We start from the raw sequence: 19,234 nt of genomic DNA on the forward strand, positions 1-19,234 counted from the left end.
AAATGTAGTATTTAAGCTGGCAATGAGAATTTCAAGTATACAGTTTACCTTAAATTACACAAATGTGATTATAGTTTGATTGAGGTCTTCGTCTGTTGTAACCCATGGCGTGCACTTTTCCGTTTGTAGCCAAGCATGGTTAAATATACACTTCCCTGGCATAATGGATTATCCCACCTGCTTCCCCAACAAACCTTTCAATTAGTATGAGAGTGTATGTCCACTTATATTTTGAGTGTATTTCTTTTAAAAACATATGAATTATTTAAAACTCAGCGTAAAGGAACGACATGAAAATATGAATATAACAAATTTCCATGACTTTGCAAGCACTTTTCCAGGCCAGGAAATAAACATTTAACAATTCCATGAATTATCCAGGTGTTTCTTGAACCGTAGGAATCCTTTGCATTGATATGTTGTTGCTCGGGTTGTTCCTCACACGTCTCATTGTTTGTTGTGTATTTGCCATACATTTAGGCAGATTCTGTATTTACAGACCTGACCCAATGCAGCTGATAGGAGCACATTGTCTTGCTCAACAGCACTCTGGCAGCATGAATGATTCAACCTGCTTGCTTCGATTGAAAATTGGTCTTGATGGCTGCTCCTTGTGGATCCTCTCCACAAATGAGCTCAGTTGGTTTGTTTGCATGCAACATTATCTGGCATGTTGGGGGACCTGATCAGTATGAGTGTGTGTGCAATTTGGTGCAGCTTGCTTGAATTTAAGAAGCCTGTTGGTGGAGGTATACACTCTCCAGGGAGCCATTCTAGTTATGATACCTTAGAATGACAGTTAGAAGAATCCTGGTCATCAGATCAACTGTTCACTCAGTGCTGGACCCCACTTTAAGTGGATACCCTGATCTGTTGCGCCACCTGCTGGAGCCAAGAATGGTCCTTTCAACGTGCGCTACCCCCGCCCGGCCGGCAAGTATCGCTGTGTGTATCGCGCTGTGCACTTCCCCTGTAGTGTTTCCGCCTCCACAGAGCAACCGCTCAGGCACCAGGTCAAAACACAAACAATGGGCAAGAAGCACAAGAAGCACAAGTCCGAGAAACACGGACATGAAGGTAATTCACTGACACAGACACGTGTTGGTTCAAACTGCTGATGATTTATGTTCTGTAACACGAGAGCATAATTCTCATGTTTCGCGCTTGGTAGCTGTGTTAGCATACTTATGGCTAGTTGGTTAGCACTTCAGCTCACCGTTAAGCTACTACTACTGGACACTTTTTTTAACTGTATGTTCATTCAAACTGAATCTGAAAGCAATGTAAGATATTGCAGAGCACACTACAATATAATGCTAGCTTAAGCTTATCTTAACATATTCCTGGTTGAGCTAGCTAGCGGCTAAAGGCTAATGTTTCTAGTGTCTGTCGGTGCTCACTGTGTATCAGATGCTGTTCGCTCGGTCAAACCTCCTCCTACCGCTGTGGGGGGTGCAGAGTACGGAGAGAGACCCCTGAAGCTGGTGCTGAAGGTGTCTGGGAACGAGGTGACGGCCGGAAGCTCGACTCTGGCCCCTTTCTGCGACGAGCAGCCGGCGGACAAACCCAAAGACAAGAAGAAGAAAAAGAAGAAGGATAAAGAGAAGAGCTTTGGCTCACCGGAGGACGACAGAGCGAAGAAGAAGGTAACGTCACCAGGAGGAGACAGGAATCAGGATGCTTGGATACATTGTACATGGATTGTGCTCATTTGTGTTTATTTTTGCAATGTTAGATGACCAAGAAGAAGAAAGGACACGATGGAGATGGAGATGATGAGAGAGAACAGTGCAGAACTCCTATTCGTTCAGAGCTGGATAAAAAAGAAGGTAAAAACACACATCTCATCTCACACCTCAGGTTCTTTGCATGTTTGTGTTGATGCCTTTTGTTAATCGTTTTTGAATTCCTCCTAACTTTCAGAGAAAGAACAGACTCCTCTGCAGGAAGCTTTGAACCAGCTCATCAGGCAGCTCCAGAGGTACAGTGTTGATCCATTCATTGATGTGAGAATATTGTCAGGGATAAATGTTTTAGCCCACACCTCTGTCTCTCTTTCTTCATCCATTATTGTTTTTACCATTTTCCCGGTGCAGCGAATAAATACTGTTTGTGTCTATTCCCTGCAGGAAAGACCCCAGTGCTTTCTTCTCGTTTCCTGTGACAGACCTCATTGCTCCTGGCTACTCAGCAATTATCAAGCGTCCAGTGGACTTTAGCGGAATGAAGGACAGAGTAAAGAAAGAGGGCTACCAGACGTTGGATGAGCTCAAGGTACCTGTCAGTGCTGAACAACAGTGATTGAGTAGACGTCAAAATAGACACAGCAAGAAGAACTGAAATAACTTAGTTAGTTAGTTTAACTTGTTTAAACTTAATAAATGTATTTTGTGTTTTAATGTGGATTGTTCTGTTGATGCAGGTGGATTTCAGGACCATGTGTGAAAACGCCATGATTTACAACAAACCTGAGACCATTTACCATAAAGCTGCTCGGAAACTGTTACACTCTGGATTGAAGATCTTGAGTCAGGTATGAAACTGAAGGTTCAGAAAAAACAGGTGTTATGAGTTACAGCATTTTGCTCTTGTTCAGTTTGCTTTGAAGAGATCATGTTTCCTGTGTTCCCCCTAAATCAATCCCACCAACTCTCACAATGGGATTTTTGACATTTAGTTTTTTCGGGGGCATAGTTTTTATCTCGGCTTGTTTATATGGTTAGACAGATCCTTCAACGAAATATGACTCACTACTTTTTAAACTACTTTCACTGAAGTTGTGTGAAACTCGATTCTCTGACACAAGACATAAAATGCCACAGGATGTCATTGCCTGGTCCCTCTAATTGTGAACTCATTGTAGCTGTGTTGTGTTTGGACTTTAAACTTAAATTGAGCCCTGGAACAAATAAAGGGACCCTGCTTTTTCAAAGATAGAACAGATGAGGGCAGCAGATTCTTTCTGTTCCCGGAATGACGCCATACTGCACCATCGGTATTGCCAACAGCATTATGAGACAAGCTTGGTTTCTCTACATACTAATTTTCCTTTCCACAAAGTTTTATATGAAATGTTTCATTGTCTTTTCTGTAGGAGAGACTGGAGAGCCTTAAACAGAGTATAGAGTTCATGTCTGGCCTGGACCCGTCTGCCAAACGACTGTGGAAGTCTGAGGATCAGGGGGGCACCAGCCTGGACCAGAACAGAGAGGGACCCTCAACCACAGGCACCAGCGAGAGCTCCCAGACGCCCAGTACACCCAGGTCCTTTAACCTGCTGACTTCATACACATCACAAATGTTATTAAAAAATCTCATCATGATTATGTATTGATTACATGGACCCCTTTATGCTCTGTAGTTTAACGTTCTTATGTATGATTAACACTTGTTTAAGAACTCAGAGATTTCTTAAAGACACCCACACTTGAGAATTCCACCACTTTGTCCCTGATCTTGAACAAAATATGATAAAAAATACAGTTACAGTCAAATACAGTTGTCCTCTCGCCCGCCACAATCCCAGATGTTTCAAACTAAAAGATGAAATCATCTCAGATCATCTTAAAAATGTTTTCCACTTTTTAGCAGTTTCTATGACAGTGTTTTCTTCTGAGTAATTTAGCTTTCCCCTGCGAAGCTGTAGGCAGAGAATGTTAAGAATGCGTAAGAGCGTGCTGAGTCTTGTCTCCTCACGTGGATGTGCTTCTGGGAGATGAGTATGTTGTTGTTAAGTGTTGAAACAGAAACTGGCGGTTACAGGTTGTTGAAGACTGTGACTCACCGTAACTTGATTTCCCTTTAGCTACTTGTCACCTTTTTGTTTGTAAAATTATAGTGCATGGAATCATGATGCTTATTTATGCCTATTAAATGCTCCCAGGTAGTTTATCTGAAGAATGAAAGGCAAGCCGCAAAGTTCACATACTTTCTCTCCACTTTACTTTGCTGTGACTGCATTCTTTTTATTCTCACGACAAGGGGAGAAAGAAAAAAAAAACCGTCTTCTTTCATGGTCACAGTGTCTCAGCTGCCATCTTTCAATTTGTGCTTCACTTGCAGACAGGACAAGGACTCCAAAGAAGAAGCAGCAAAGGCAGAGAAAGAGCTGGAGGAAATCCGGAAGGTCATCAAGGAGTCTGGAGGAAAGCTGTCCAACAGGGTGCTGCAGTGTGATGTGAGAATGCAGGGTTCAACTAAGGAGTTTTTTTAGGGGCTAAACATAGCATCAAAATAAAAGTAACATATTGTAAACAAATGTGTAGTGATGGTTTAGTGTCATATTGAATTTGTTTGTCCCTTGATTGATGGTGTTGCTGGATCAGTGATGGTTGAGTTATTTGTCTGATGTTCTCAATGTTTATCCCAAATGTTTAACCAAAATAGTTCTTTTCTTTTTTTAATTGGATGTTTCCTGCCTTTCAATAATTGAAATGTATTTGTTGTGTAGTTGGAGTTTGCGAGACAAAAGCCTGATGGCTCCACCACCATGACTATCCTCAACCCAGCAGATCCATCAGTAGGAGGTAAGAAAACCTACAAACATAATGGAGCGCTCATCTTTTTAAATTTATTTGAACTTTCATTTATTTTAATTTTTGTAAGTTATTATTACTTATTCCTTATTTAGTTTCCCCTCCATGTTCTCTCCCCATTTCACACTTGCACTGTCCCATTTAATCAGGGAAAAATCCCCCGAAACATCTTAAAAATGGCAAAATTCCCTGGTTCCATTTTTAGAAATGAGAAACTTTTCAGATTTTCCTAGAGCCCTAGGATCGGCCAAGATAGTCGATATTGGATATGTTACCTTGGGTTTTGGGAAACTTTGATGGACTTTTTTCATAATTTGTAAACTATTTAGAGGAGAGAATAGTTGCAGCCATATTATGAGATCAGTCCAATATCGGTTTCTTGTTCCAGATGTTGGCTACTGTCCTGTGAAACTGGGCATGATGTCCAACCGGCTGCAGAGCGGTGTCAACACCTTGCCGGGCTTCAGGGAGGACAAGAGGAACAGGATTACTCCAGGTACCCTACAGTGATGACGTCATGTGGTCAAAGGGCTAACATCAGACCTCGCGGTGTTCACCACTGATAATCTGTCTTGTGTGTGAAACCCTTTCCTCAGTGTCCTACATGAGCTACGGACCGTACACCTCCTACGCACCCACCTATGACTCCAGCTTCTCCAACATCAGCAAGGAGGATTCGGACCTTACCTTCTCTCTGTACGGAGAGGACTGCAGTCTGCAGGGCTCAGACAGGTATGTACAGTGGGACCATGAGCTCAACGGCATCTACTCAAAAACATCACTTGAGGCTTTCCTGGCTGATTACTTTCCAGATGTTCCCCTTTTTCTCCAAGTTTACTCAGTCTGGAAGAGGTCAGCTGTCCAAGGGCCCGACTTCAGGTCCTATGCTTTGGTGCCAGCTTCTTCTTTTGTAGTTTGTCATTATGAAAAAAGCTAGATAAACCGAATTTTTTTAAATGGACCTGATAATGAGTTTATCTTTACTAATGTTTGGTTAACTCCACACAATTTACTATTATGACTATATTTCAATGTCTTGTTAGTTTGAATAAAATATTGAGCTCTTATAAATCTCCACCAAGATTTAAAATAAAAATCTGGAGGATTAAAGATTTGTTTAGAACTAATGACTTTTATTAAACACGTTATCTTCCTGTATGTTTCCATCTTTACTACGTTTTTGTAATATAACGTATATTTGCATGTATTATTTGTGTGAGGTTGTCAACTCTTGTGCCTCCTGAGATGCTTTTGTTTTCTTCAGCTTTTGTCATCACGTGTCGATTCAGATTGACAGAATCTTTTATTCCTCGATCATTGTCTTTTGTGTCATTGTGTCAATCCTTTATATCTCTTCCTAGAAAAGAAACACTGCCACTTTGTTTTTGAAAGAACGTAAACTATTGTCAGGCTTGTACGTCTTAAGAGTGTGTAGGAGGTTCAGTTTCAGAAAGTGTCAATGCGGAGTTCTCATTATTGAAAAAAATTGTGTGTGTGTGTTTGACAGCTTGTCAGAGTTTCTCTCTCAATCCGATGAGTACGTGTATAAAATGGCCGACAATCTCCTTGATGCTCTGACGAACGGACAGCATTCAAAAACCCTGATGGAGACAGAGCCAGTAAGAAGTTACTGTGATTTTCGTAATGATCCAACTTTACCACTGAGTTAAACTGCACTGCCTGAAATCTTCCAGAATATAATTACTGAGTAATTTGTCTCTCTCTACCTCTGCAGCAGGTGAAGGAGCCAGAAAAAACCCAAGAGAAGAAGGACGCCCCTGAGGTAAGAGATGGAACAGATCTGCAGCTAGATGTATCTTAAAAGTACCTGCTGTGTCCTCAGTGATAAACAGCTCCTGCACATCGTCTCCCCCACTGTACCGTGCAAATGGAAACGGACATGGAGTTCATAACGACAAATACCAGCTTGTGCTATGTAACACAAAACCAGAGGCAGTCACCCGCGTTGGGTTGATGGGATGTTTGGAAGAGCAGGTCCCACTGTGCCGTTGTTTCTTGTAAAGCACATGTTCTTGCATAACACCTCATGTGGGGATACTTGATTTCATTTTGTCAGTATAGATGGCCTTTGCAGATGGTTGCTGCATCAGCCAGCTGTGTCAACATAGCAGGGGCCGGCCGTCAGCTTTCATCCATCCAAGCATGGAAAGAACATTTCCCTTTCGAAACGCAGCGGTGCTGCTCGCTAAATGCCCACCGGAGAGGCCCGTGTTTTCTTTCAGTGCCCGCTGGCTGCACGGCTGAATCGCTCGTCAGAGCAGCGGAGGAAACCGAAGCGCAGGCTGCTCCAGCGGGCACACAGCCGCCCTCTGTCCTGGCTGTTTGCTGTTCTTGGCCACGCTCCAGTTTATTCTCATCCCCTGCTCGGGTGTTGCAGCATTTCTTTACGTTTCAATTTACTGGAGCAAAATAGCAGGATAACCTAACTAGCTAGAAAACCGCCTGCATGTTCCCTTCAAACACAAGCTATCTAGTGAGAAAAGCTTTTTTCTAGTCTGACTGAACATATTTCCCCCTCTGTCTCCAGGAGGAAGCTGAACCCGACGCATCCAGCTGCAGCAGACTGGAGTCTCTGTACTCCGCTGACGGCCTGCAGACGACCAGTGAGCTCTCTGGAGGTAAAGCTTCTCACTGAGTTTGTTGAGTTAGGGATGCAAATAACTAGGGTGACCAGACGTCCTCTTTTTCCCGGACATGTCCTCTTTTCGAGACCTAAAAAATGCGTCCAGCAGGGATTCCAAAAACGTCCGGTATTTTGCCTCGTCGCAAAAAAAATATTAATAATTATATATTTTTTTGCGAAGTGTCCTCTTTTTTACAAACTCAAATCTGGTCACCCTAAAATAACAATTATTATCAGTTGACATATGCCCATATATATGTGGACAGCAGTGTTTGTCCCTCCTGTCTATATGAGCCCTGAAGAATCCTTTAAAAACTGATTTCAGTCTCATGCACAGTCCTGTGTTTTTTTATTTCAGCTGGAACAAACATGAGGCGTAAGCAACCTGACGTAGTGAAATTTAGTTTTCTTCGTCTGTGTAACACAGACAGAAAGAAATCCACCTTTTAATGCTGACTGGCGATTTGTTACATAATATTAACAATGAGCTTAGTAAGGTGTCTCGTTACAACTGGTATGGACACTCTTTAATTGTCAGGAGAAAATAAAAAATGAAATCAAGCTGAAAGCTTCATAGTGTTTCCGATGCCCAACAAAACCCCAACTACAGACATAGAAACCAGAAAAACTGCAAATGACTGAAATAATCTCTAAATCACCATTGAGGATAATTTAAACACAGCCCCATTGAGAGCAGCTAGACTGAGGCTCAGCGCCCTCACATGAAAGTGACAGTGGGTCTTACGGGGGCCACAGGTTCAGAGAGAAAGGACGTATTGTGTTCAACAAGTGTAACCGAGCACAGGAGGTAACTGTAGAATAACAGTGGAAGTACTCAAAGTGTGTTTGTGTGTGTGTTGTCTGTCTCTCCCTGTTCTGTCACAGAGGCCCTGCACTTCCAGCAGAAATTGGATGAGACTACAAAGCTGCTCCGCAACTTGCAGGAGGCACAGAGGGAGCGTCTGAGCGCCAAGCAGCCTCCTAACATGATCTGCCTGCTGGCCCCGACCGCCAAGGAGCTGGAGCTGGGTAAGAGCGCCTCGCTGAAAGCCTCTTTGTGTCTTCCAGCTGTAGCCCTCTGACAACACTCCTTTCACCTCTGTAGTGTCCGTCCTACACAGATGTGGTTTGTCTTTTCGCTTCAGACACGTTCAGCCTCTGACACAGAGCTCATTCACAGTGTGATGTGATGGTTGGGTTTGGTATTTATGGGTGTTAAATATTTGAGGTTGTGTTTTGTGCCCTCCTGACGTTTACTGAGGCTAATGCTTAAAGCAGCTTCCACGCTGCACTCTAGCAGGAGATTGTTCGGGTCAGACCCCCAACAAGGAAAATGAAAGAATGAATGAAAAGATCCTTTTGAAAATAAGGCTGCCAGGCAACCAGCTGAGACTCAAGGAAGTCCAAACCAAAATGTTTCACATTGTTGTTCAGTAGAAACTAAGACGATACAACATGGTATCAGAACTGCTTTTATGCTTATCTTATCTATGTTTAGTTTATAGATAGGATCAAGAACAAGGGAAGATGCTCTAAAGTCAAACTTAGTACCGTTATAGTTTAAATCAATAGTACCAAAAGTTTAGATGATTGTGAATAGCATCTCCATCAAATACAAATAACACTAAGCTTCCTACAATTTCCTGCTGCCTTTTTATAATGTTCCTACTGTCGTCTCTACAGCTGAGAAGGTGACGGGGAATCTGGCCGAGCTGACTGGCCAAGTGGCGCCATGTGACGTCAGCAGCATCTACGGCATCAGAAGAGCGATGGGCATCGCCCTGCCCCCAGGACCACACAAGCCCTTCATCGACCTCACAACAGGTAAAACATGCCTCTCCTGTGGTATATGCGTTCAGAGATGGGAAATAGTTTTTGCACTCTAATATAGAATATGAACCTTCAAACTCATCCTCTCTTTTACTTCTCAGTGGAGGAGACTGCTGAACCGATGGAGACCTCGTCCTCTTGTCAAGATGCAGCTCCGGTCGTGGCTGTAAAATGAAATGTCAACCACTCACATTTACTTTGATAACTTAAGTTTTGTATGAAATGGTGCTTTTTGTGACGTTTGTATGGATTTCAATAAATTGTGTTTTTATAAAAAATAAATACCTTTGGTTATAGAGTGAAATATTTAATGACAAACCAGACTTAGGAAAACATTTATTACATTCTGTAACTGTACAAAATCCAATGCCACATTTGTTCACATAAAGGCCATTACATTATTATTATTATTTAACCACAATCAGAGATAAGATGATGGGTCTCAGAAGACAAGGCCATGAGACAGATCAAGTTTTCAGAGGCACAGAGAGCGATCCAGAGCAGGTCAGGTGACCATCCCCGCCGGAGCTGGAGAAACATTGACAGCAGGCGGGTTGTTGAGGACGCAGCACAGAGCGTCACTCGATTCCTGCATTGCAGCATATATGCAACAGGCAGCAAAGGACATTTTCTAACAGATGGCAAACGCACAGCACATGGATTTGTCTACCTCCTCCTCAAACAGCAAATATATTGTTGTATATGTTAGAACTTTACATGAAGAGAAGAACTAAACTCATGAGTCAGAGTGGATGAGGAAACTGATTTTCAGGTTTGCAGCTTGAAGAGAAAGTGAAAGTTTATCGGAAAGTTTTTCTACATCTTTATCTAAAGTATGTGCTGTTTTGCGTACGTCCTGCTCATTACACAGTAACAGAGCAGAGTGTCAAACAGGAAACCCTCACGGCTTTCACGATATGATCCAAACACAATCCGTTGTTTTGTTTTTAAAGGACCAAAGAGGTCTCCAAAAAAATTGACAACTTTATTTGGCATTAGTACAATTTACATTTTTTCTTTCCCAAACGACATCTAAGTTAAAGACACAAAAAAAAGGTAGAAAAGTGACGGAGCACTGGACGTATATGTGTTTGTGATTAGAAAAGGTTGTGATTGTCCGTACAGACCCAGTCTCCAGCATGGCTGACACACCCTGATGTGAATAAAGGGCAGAGAGCAGCGGTGCTTCCTTTTCTTATCCTTTTTTCGTATTTTCATCCAGTGACATCATGGGAGCACGGCTACGTTACAGTCAGGTCTGTGTCAACACTTGTGGTGCGTGCAGGAGTTTGTAAACTCGTCGACTTGTGGGCAGGAGTCTCCAGCTCTGTGGGTCTGGGCAGCCGGGCCTCAGCTCAGCCCCATACCCTGCTGCTTGCTCATGTCAGTGCACAAGAAGAAGGTCTTCAGCTCCCCTTTCCCTTTGACGCTGATGAATCCTCGACACTCGCACGAGTAGCCCAGCTTCTGCAGCACGCCAGACGTCTCCTCTGTTACCTGTGCAGGTGACACAGTAGACACATTGTAGGTTATGTCTTCATCCGTGTTTATTTGTTATATAGTTATAGTTTTCTGCTTCTTTAACATTGACTTTGGGTGGTTTTCACCATTTTCGCTGATTTCTAAAAGAGGAATTCATAGATCTTGTTGAAGATCACATTAATGGACCTGATATGTATGAGTGTGTGCAATTTGGTGAATATCGAAATAAAAATCCAGATCTAGTTAATTTAAATGTGGTTTCATAAGGGCACTGTTGGGCCTTGGTGGAGTTGTGCTCTACTGAGTGAACAACAACCCTATCAAGATAAAACTCAGATGATTTCGATAACTATCATGATGAACGTAACGTTATCTCTGTCAAGGAGGTGATGTTTTCCTTGCTGTTTGGAAGTCCTTGAGCAGAGTTATAAAAAATCTACTGAACCACTTTTCTAATTATGGTGGAAGAGTGAGGTTTTATCCAAGGAGGAACTCAGTCACTCTAAGAGTGAATCCAGGAAATCATTTTTATGAGTTTTTTTCAACATCTTTGTGAATTTCTCATCAAAAAAATTCCTGGATTTTACTGAACAAAACGAGGCTTGTAGAAATGCGTTGGTCCTCGGTGATGGTTTGTGCTCCACTGCGTCATTCTAGCTTCCTTTGAGTTTAAAACTGACTCCAGCTCCTGAGTGAGGCGTGTTGTTGTTTAAACTCTGAATAACAAACACTTTCTAAACAGACAGATTATATGTTATACCTCCTCACTGTGCTTTTCAAAAATCAGAGTAATTCGAGTAGTTTCTCAAGTTAAAGCATGAACTTATTAATATCCACAAATGAATGTGCTTCAGCGATAAAGTGCACGGAAATAAAATGTTGATCTCATTAGAAATTCCTTTGACAGTTATTATTTCTGAGCTGAATGAAGAACCTCCGATGTGGCGCAGAGTCACAAACGGGATCTTTATGAATCTGACCATGATTGTGTTGACATTTACCAAACAAAGCTCTGGAGCCGTAACCATGTGAGATAGTCCTCTGACCTTTCCCAGCTCTGAATGAAATATTGCTGTTTGCCTTTGTTGAACTGAGCTGGACGTACCTGGATCTTTCCGAGCTCCCCGGTGCTCTCCATCCTGCTCGCTACGTTCACCGTGTTGCCCCAGATGTCGTACTGAGGTTTCCTCGCCCCGATCACTCCAGCGATTACCGGGCCATGATTAATGCCTGAGGGAAAAACCCCAGAAGCCACGCGGTCACAAATCTGTTCTCTGTTTTACGATAAATGATGTCACACACATAAACATTCATCTCAGCTCGGAAAGAGGAGGTGATGTTGAAACATTTTCATTCATTGCTGGAATGCTGTTGGTTTGTAATTTCATTTTTGTCAAGGACAAAACTGACAACAGCAAAAGCTCCTGTGTTTTGTGAAGGGTACATTGAAATAATCAAATTAAAAGTAATAGACCTATATTCGAGTACGGCAGATATGAAGGGACAAAGTCACATTAATTACATTTAATTATTACAATTCCACATAATTGAAGCAAAGGTGATTATCTCTCAAACTACAGGCAGACACAGTTGCCACAGTCTTTCCCAAGGACTACAACACACAGACATAACAACCTATGTATGTCACCAAAACATTTCCCTCACAAAACAATAATTTTGAGTGTTTCAGAGATAAAAGCGAGCAGCGTCATCTGGTTCACAGTAAGCACACAACCCCATTAACAGTGCGTGTCCCTATAGATGGAGTCCTCCACCAAAGCTGCGGCAGGATTTAGCTGCAAGTCAAATAAATGAGTCCACTCAGAGCGGGGGAAATGATGATGTCATCATTTATAGGTAGGAGCCAAACACTTCCACTGCTTTCAAATTTCAAGAGTAGCAGTGAGAGTCTTCTGTTCAGAGTCAGTGTTCAGACCCAGCTGCTGATGGTTACAGAACTCTGAACCTCTCACTGTGACAGCTCACTGTTTATGTCTCATGTTGTGTTTTTATCACCAAAGAAATGTAAATGTTTGAAGCAAAACTTTTCTCTGCTCAGAATCAACTGTCGAACAACAACTGAGTCAGGACGACAGCGTGGTCTTTATCTCTTGCTTTGATTATATCATTTACTTTATCTATTATTTAATGCTCTCAACGTCTCAACAGTCATTTCTCCTCAGCTGACCACAAAGCAGACAGGACACAGAGGTTACAGCACATGAGCTCCTAAAGATGGCTTCACTCAGATAAGATGCTTTTAGTGCCGACCCGAGTGTGAGCATCTCTCATTTCATGGACGCAGCGTTAATGCCAATCATGCAGAGTACAAACAGGGTTATTATGTCAGCCATAACAGAGCTGCACACGGTGCAGCGCAGTATCCAGTGAGTGAAAGGTTGGTGCCAAAAGCAGCTGAGCCCACTCACCCACACGCAGCCTGAAGCTATTGAAGGAATGTCTGTTGATGCCGTCCAACTTGCCAATCAGAGCGATGGCGAACTCCACCATGTTCCCTATCTGGGCCTGTTGTCTCTCTTTGTCCTGAAACAACAGCGGCAGAGTCACGTCACTGGGACCACTTCAAGTTTTAATGACAGGTCAGACAGTGCGTTGAAGGCTTGCTGAGAAAAAACACTTGACAGAAACCAATCTGATCCTCAGGGCTCCCAACTGACCAGCTGGCACTGGCACTCCCCTAAGTCAGAAGCTGGGTCAGAACAGGGTCTGGAGGATGTTAGGAAAGTGGAGAATTGAAGACCCTTACATAGATTGATGTAAGGGTCTGAAATACAATCAAATATTTCAAGGAAATTAAAGATTATTTCAAGGATATTTGGTCAATTTAATCAAATACCAGATTGATTCCATTACTGAAAATGTATAAATAATGTGTGGGAACCCTGACCCTGTTCTGACCCTGGTCCGAAGAAGTAGCTACTCCACCTGATTGTTCTCCTGACCGGGCGTCCCACTAAGCCCAGCAGCCGCCATATAAGTGCTGCCGATTGTCTTGATCTTCTCCACACCGCTGAACTTTGGCTTGGACAGCAGCTGTCGGGTCAGAGCAAAGTAAAATGAGTGACGTGTGCATGTGGGAGCTTCATCACTTACAGTCCTCGCTCCTGCTGGCACGTCACACAGAGGGGATTTAGCTGGATATTTACACTGTTCTGTTTGAACACAATGTCCACATGGTTAACATTTGGAACTGGAGGAGAAGTACGTGCTAAAGAATCAAAGGATGAGGATGAACGTTTTTCCTTCTTCTCTTCCTGACCTCGTCAAAGTCTGCGATGATCTCGTTGAGCAGCCGGAGACACTCCAGGCCCTCCTTGTTGATATCACACTCCGTGTAAAACTCTTTGAAATCCGGGACCGAGGCAAACATCACACACACACAGTCGTAGGACTTGTAATAGAGGTCCTGTTGGGTGAGATGCAAAATAAAATAAAAAACGAGGTGTTAATAGTTTTGCCACGAGGGAAAATAGGATTGATGGGCTTTGATACAAGTTCAAGATTGTTCACTGCTAAGATAAGAATAATAAATTGACCTCGTATCTAAAAAGTTTCACAACATTTTGAAAACACCCAAACATCACAGGAGACACTTTTAAAATATGAATAAAACATCTATCTTTGTGCTCCTTCACACTAGTTTAGCATGTGTGTGTATGTCCACAACAACTCAACAACATATGGAGAGATTCACACTTGGCAGAGATGCTCCAGATGACTAACCCTTGAAGCTGATCGGAGTGAACAGAATATGGTCTGAAGAACCATTTTACAAAAAATCTCCGCAAATACGAGAGAGATGATCTATTACAAGATTATATGGTTCTATAAAATGCTCCCTGATCAATTGACATCATATGATAAATGACGTTGTGCAGATAAGAAAAAGAAAAAGTATTCTACAAACTTGAGGACTTTGGATACAACCTAAAATGTGTATAGATCCCCATTTCTTTCAAATGTTTAAGTTAACTTACTTGTGCTTTATATTAACAGACAATAGCTATTATGGTATTGCTGGACTGAGGTTTTCAACTAGGTGCCATCTCACCTCGTTCTTTTTATTCTCCCCGACGAACAGTGCCGCCACATGGGCCGGCAGCACGTTCTCCAGCAGCAGGCGGTTCAGGTTCTCCCTGGTCTCGATCTCGTCCTGCTCCGTGTGGTTCTTGTACTTCAGCAGGAAGTCCTGACGGAAGCAGGACTCGTTCTAGGAGACAGGAACACAATGAGGTTAGAGCAATAAAGAAACCATAACCTAATAACTATATCAATGGGAATTCTATTCTATTTGCAGTGAAATGATGTATTCATTTTCAGAGCTTTAGTACTTCTTATCAGTTAATAACTGGTGAACCACAGGGACAGAAGGAAATGTAAGAGCTGAGGTCATGACACGTTTTACTTTACAGGTTATAAATCTAAACATGCTCCTATTTATATAAATAAACAGGATTTCAGTTTGTATAGTTGGAATGAAAGAAAGAAACTGAGAGCGTCAGTACCTGTTGTGAGATGATGAGCATGGTCACCAGGAACAGGGTGATGTATATGCAGCTCATCACCTGCGGGTGTTTCACCAGCCCGATCCACCTCAGGATGGATTCATCGTCTCTGCTGTAGAACAAGAACAATCATTTACACCTGGACATGACTCTGAATTATACATTTCACAAACAATCACTCAATGTAAGGTCACAAGAGCAATGTCTTTACAAAGTAGAAAAACGTTGACCACAAGCACTCACATAGTTAAGGTTATTTATTATTCCGCCAATTCATTTTTCATTATACTTCATTTAAGTGACACAATAGCATAATTTCTTTGTTTGACATGTGTGATCTACTCAGAGCTGATTTTCCTGTGCTGAGCCGTCACAGTTAAAGGTTTCCAAAAAAGAAGCAAAGCAAACTACCGGACAGCATTTTCTTTTCATACTGAATCCTACCTGCTGCATTTCCAGCTGCTATTGGTCTGAGCGTAGAGGACATTGCCATAGGCCAAAAACAGTTCCCTATTGGTGCTGAGGATGAGGATGTAATATACTGTGGAGGCCAGGGTGAGGAAGAGCACTTTGAGCTCAAAGCTCACCCGCAGGAAGACTCCACATGCAATGAGGGACAGGATACAGCAGTATACAGAGTACTGAAGGAGAGGAAGAGGGACAGGATTTAGAAGAAGACCTGAGACAAATACCAGAAGTAAACTTTACACAACTTCCCACTGCGAGAAAAATTGTCATCTGTCACCGTAAATAAAGATGGCCGACGTCTACACTTCCTGCCACTATCCATAAATGCCATTATGCCATTTGTCTTCATATACAGTCTATGAGCAGGACCCACATAGAGCATGGTGAACATTTTTATGATGTGTCTCATGTTTTGATCCATGTGTGATCTGTATCTCTTTGCCAAAGCACAGAAACTCTTCTGGCATCACTTCTCCTCTGGCTCTACGTTTAAACACATAGCAGGACTACTTGCGAATACTATTTAATCCGCTCTAATATAAAACAATGTGAAATGTTATTATTTCCTATGATTAACAAATCCGTCACTCACAGGCAGGTAGAAGAGGCCTCCGTCTGATCCCTGCTCATGGGAGCGATTTGTGTGACACAGGTCGGCCATGTTTTCTGTCACACGTGTCTGGACGAAGCCCTGCAGGGGGATAAAAAAAGATCGGACTGACGCTCATCCACTGGACCGAATGCTTTGATGTTTGGCATGGTGGCTGTGAAGTGTAGGACAGCTCGAAATAGCAGACTGTATAATGACCCTCTCAACATGTGATTGGAGTCTTACCAGGTTGAACACGGCCAAGATAATGATGACCGTAGTTGTGATAGTGGCCAGAGGGAGACGCACACACGGCCGCTTCACCACCGCCTCGGACACAGCTGACAGCCACTGGCACCTCGAGAGCTTCTCAGGAAACAGCCGCTGCAGAGGTGAGAGAGAGGTGAGGAGAGAGACGGGGTCAAACAGGTACCACGAGGAGCATGTGACTCTGACATGGTCGTAAATCTCCAGACATCGTGTCTGAGTGACGGTGGCTATTTCCAGGGCAGGAATCTGACTGAATGAGGAAAACGCTGCCTCAAGGCCTGAATGTCAGGGGTCAATAGGTTAAGCTATAGAAAGCTGCAGCCCTGTGTAAGCAAGGGGACAGATTCCATGACATGTTTCCACTCACACACCGGCTAAACCTGGCACGGTCAGACACCTTCGCAGACGCCGAACACTCCATCATCACACTTTGCCAAGTAATTGTTAAGGTGTTTTTTTACCTTTACAAACATAAAGATTTCTAACTCCGCCAAGGAGGTTATGTTTTCACCCGTGTCCATTTGCTTGTTGGTTTGTTAGCACGACTACACATAACTACAGGATGGATTATTATAGGACTTGGTGTTGGAATGCTGTTTATCTTGTGTGGCCTTCAAACTACAGAAGAATTTCACATTTCATTTCCTCTTCTCAATCTCAATTTTTTTTTTTTTTTATTCAATACCACTTTGACAGCATAACACTTGTATTGCAAGTCGGTGCCAGGTCAGCATCATATAAAACAAGACCTAAGAAGTGCGGCTGAAATGAAGGCTGGCCGTCCCACACTGACCTTTGACCTGCATCCAGTTCAACTGTAAGCAGGTATGAAGGAGTTGATATAACTGTGAGGCTTACTTTTCCACTTTCTATAAAACCAAATATGAACCAACACAAACTGCCTGAGAGCAGCTGAGTCTACGAGTGAATCTCCTAAATATCTGAATATGAGACTTTAAGACACTGACCTGTAGGTGACCTGCGAAGCAGATGGCCAGCGTCAGCAGCAGCACACAAACCAACACTCCAAATGAAATACCCAACTTCTGTAGACTGAGGGACATAAAAAACAGAGTTAGTCAGAAATCGTCTTTTCCTTTCCCACATCACAACACATAATCTTCACATTGTGCTTTAGAAGTCATAGATGTCTTGTGACAAATGATGTCGGCGACATCTCAGGACTCTTAGATTTTTTGATTATGCTTGATGAGTTGGTCATACTCACTCCTTTGTGACAAACAGCTGAATCATAAAGATGCAGAGGAAGATGAAGGTGGCGCAGCCAACATAGTGTTTGAATATCGGCAAATCCAGAGCTCGGTACTGAGAAGGAACACAGTACACCCATTAACTTCTGCATGAAGTGAAATGTATGACATTGTAGAAATATACATCAGGCCATAAGTATTTGCAAATTTTTGTTCTTCAGCCTCTGTGGATAATAGAAGCCGCGATAAAGTGCCACGTCTCAGTTTTAATGTAGGAGGTTCGTGTATGAGACACAGCCCTTTTTAAACATGGTTCCCAAATTGTGAGAGTTGACAGTGTTCCAAATACTTGCAGCCTGGACTGTAGATGTTTTCAATGAGCTAAATGTCAAACCAACCTGCTTTTCCAGATCTTTCTTTGGAAACCACAGAGCTAAGCTGCTACTCTCCTCAGTCTTAGACCACTGCCTGAGAGAGGGAGAGAGGAAGAATTATGGAAGAGGTAATAAGGAAAGGAAGGAAGAAATAAAAAGGAAGAAAGAATAGATTGCTCTGGCTATTACCCTAAGTTTCAAAAGATAATATACTCCAGGGAAAATGGCACTGCATTCTGCACAGACAAACAAAGCTAAATGCTAACATGCTCCCAATGAAAATGCTAAAAGGCTGAAAGGCTGTTAGCAGATGTAATATTTACCATGATTCACATTTTAGCTCAAAACTTTAGCATGCTAACATTTACTAATTAGCACTAAACACATAGAACTGCAGCTGATGGGAATGCCATTTGTTTTAATGGTAATTGGTAATGTAGGACAATTTTGTATTTCGACCTGATGTCGGCGCTGAATGGAAAACCTTAGTTATCAATGTCTCACTCTGCCAACCATCACTTTTATTTGACAGCATATTCCATTATCAATCAAACACCTGCTTTATCATTGAAAGGCAAGCTTTATAGTAAAGATGAGCCTACTTGCTGCTGAGCTCATCTATGGTCGTGGTCATCTCGTTGTGCAGCTCCTCATCAAACTTACTCTTCTGGGATTTGTTCCTGCAGCGAAAAAGCACACAGACAGTTAGGACGAGGCAGAGGGACGGACACTGAGACACTCAGGCTGATAGGAACAGATGCTGGAAAACCCGATTAGGTCATGCAGGTTACTCAGGTCCTGTTTAGCTGTGCTGGGAGGCAACTTGGTTAATACCATTCGGAGCATTAGTGGGAGAAATAACGGTTGTGCCTGTGAGTGAGTTATGTGGAAGGAGTATGCTGGATGCAGAACGCTGTGTGTTAGATGATCTCTGAGGGCATTCAGGGAGAGGGTTGCTGCCGGGCCTCTGCTTGGAAACCCCCTACTCTAGTCAGGAAGGAAACACTCACCATAGACGCACAGACCCAGACACACACACAAGCCCCAGTCAGTGATCAGTGTTAATAGAAGCATGTCAGTCTACTGGAGTTACAGCGTTTTGCTGACGACATTTCAGATCACACGATGGCCTGTTAGGAAGAGGTAGCATTGAGAAACGATGAGATGAACAGTGGGATATCACTGTTCAGGTTAGTGTTGGGAGGGCAAGGCTCTCTGCTACAGCAGTAGTTCTCACCCTGGAGGACAATACATCAAACTGAATTATTTGAGATTTGGGGGCGTCAAGAATTATATTTGTTTTAT

The 19,234-nt window shown here is 42.7% G+C and overlaps 2 protein-coding genes across 4 annotated transcripts in view; one reads left to right on the forward strand and one right to left on the reverse strand.

Moving 5' to 3' along the window:
* The first annotated feature begins 945 nt into the window (after window positions 1-945).
* brd7 (bromodomain containing 7) lies at window positions 946-9,305 on the forward strand. Its single transcript, XM_062389058.1, has 17 exons — window positions 946-1,077; window positions 1,411-1,646; window positions 1,736-1,829; window positions 1,924-1,981; window positions 2,130-2,274; window positions 2,423-2,533; window positions 3,095-3,264; window positions 4,063-4,177; window positions 4,451-4,526; window positions 4,924-5,031; window positions 5,132-5,267; window positions 6,043-6,154; window positions 6,271-6,318; window positions 7,084-7,174; window positions 8,065-8,208; window positions 8,863-9,003; window positions 9,111-9,305. Exons 1-17 carry the CDS (start codon window positions 1,029-1,031, stop codon window positions 9,182-9,184), a joined length of 1,908 nt encoding a protein of 635 aa, XP_062245042.1. The 5' UTR covers window positions 946-1,028; the 3' UTR covers window positions 9,185-9,305.
* A 27-nt stretch (window positions 9,306-9,332) lies between these two features.
* adcy7 (adenylate cyclase 7) overlaps window positions 9,333-19,234 on the reverse strand; it is a 56,193-nt gene continuing 46,291 nt past the window's right edge. For 2 of the 3 annotated variants that reach the window (XM_062389046.1, XM_062389033.1), the window contains 14 exons: window positions 18,532-18,609; window positions 17,954-18,023; window positions 17,573-17,670; window positions 17,313-17,397; window positions 16,321-16,458; window positions 16,078-16,176; window positions 15,462-15,658; window positions 15,018-15,129; window positions 14,564-14,722; window positions 13,772-13,918; window positions 13,438-13,545; window positions 12,921-13,035; window positions 11,597-11,721; window positions 9,333-10,506 (listed from right to left, as the gene is read on the reverse strand). In XM_062389046.1, coding sequence (XP_062245030.1) covers window positions 10,360-10,506; window positions 11,597-11,721; window positions 12,921-13,035; window positions 13,438-13,545; window positions 13,772-13,918; window positions 14,564-14,722; window positions 15,018-15,129; window positions 15,462-15,658; window positions 16,078-16,176; window positions 16,321-16,458; window positions 17,313-17,397; window positions 17,573-17,670; window positions 17,954-18,023; window positions 18,532-18,609 — 1,678 coding nt within the window. In that variant the 3' untranslated portion in view covers window positions 9,333-10,359. The remainder of the gene's footprint in view (window positions 10,507-11,596; window positions 11,722-12,920; window positions 13,036-13,437; window positions 13,546-13,771; window positions 13,919-14,563; window positions 14,723-15,017; window positions 15,130-15,461; window positions 15,659-16,077; window positions 16,177-16,320; window positions 16,459-17,312; window positions 17,398-17,572; window positions 17,671-17,953; window positions 18,024-18,531; window positions 18,610-19,234) is intronic. The other variant, XM_062389041.1, reaches the window with a different exon arrangement.

This window comes from Platichthys flesus, chromosome 1, assembly GCF_949316205.1.
Source record: "Platichthys flesus chromosome 1, fPlaFle2.1, whole genome shotgun sequence".
Lineage (NCBI taxonomy): Eukaryota > Metazoa > Chordata > Actinopteri > Pleuronectiformes > Pleuronectidae > Platichthys > Platichthys flesus.

What these genes read in the sequence shown, in the direction of transcription:
- brd7 (XM_062389058.1), top strand. Translation starts at nt 1,029, where the DNA reads ATGGGCAAGAAGCACAAGAAGCACAAGTCCGAGAAACACGGACATGAA. An exon ending in CGAGAAACACGGACATGAAG is followed by an intron (nt 1,078 to 1,410) that starts GTAATTCACTGA and finishes ACTGTGTATCAG; the next exon opens with ATGCTGTTCGCTCGGTCAAA. An exon ending in ACGACAGAGCGAAGAAGAAG is followed by an intron (nt 1,647 to 1,735) that starts GTAACGTCACCA and finishes TTGCAATGTTAG; the next exon opens with ATGACCAAGAAGAAGAAAGG.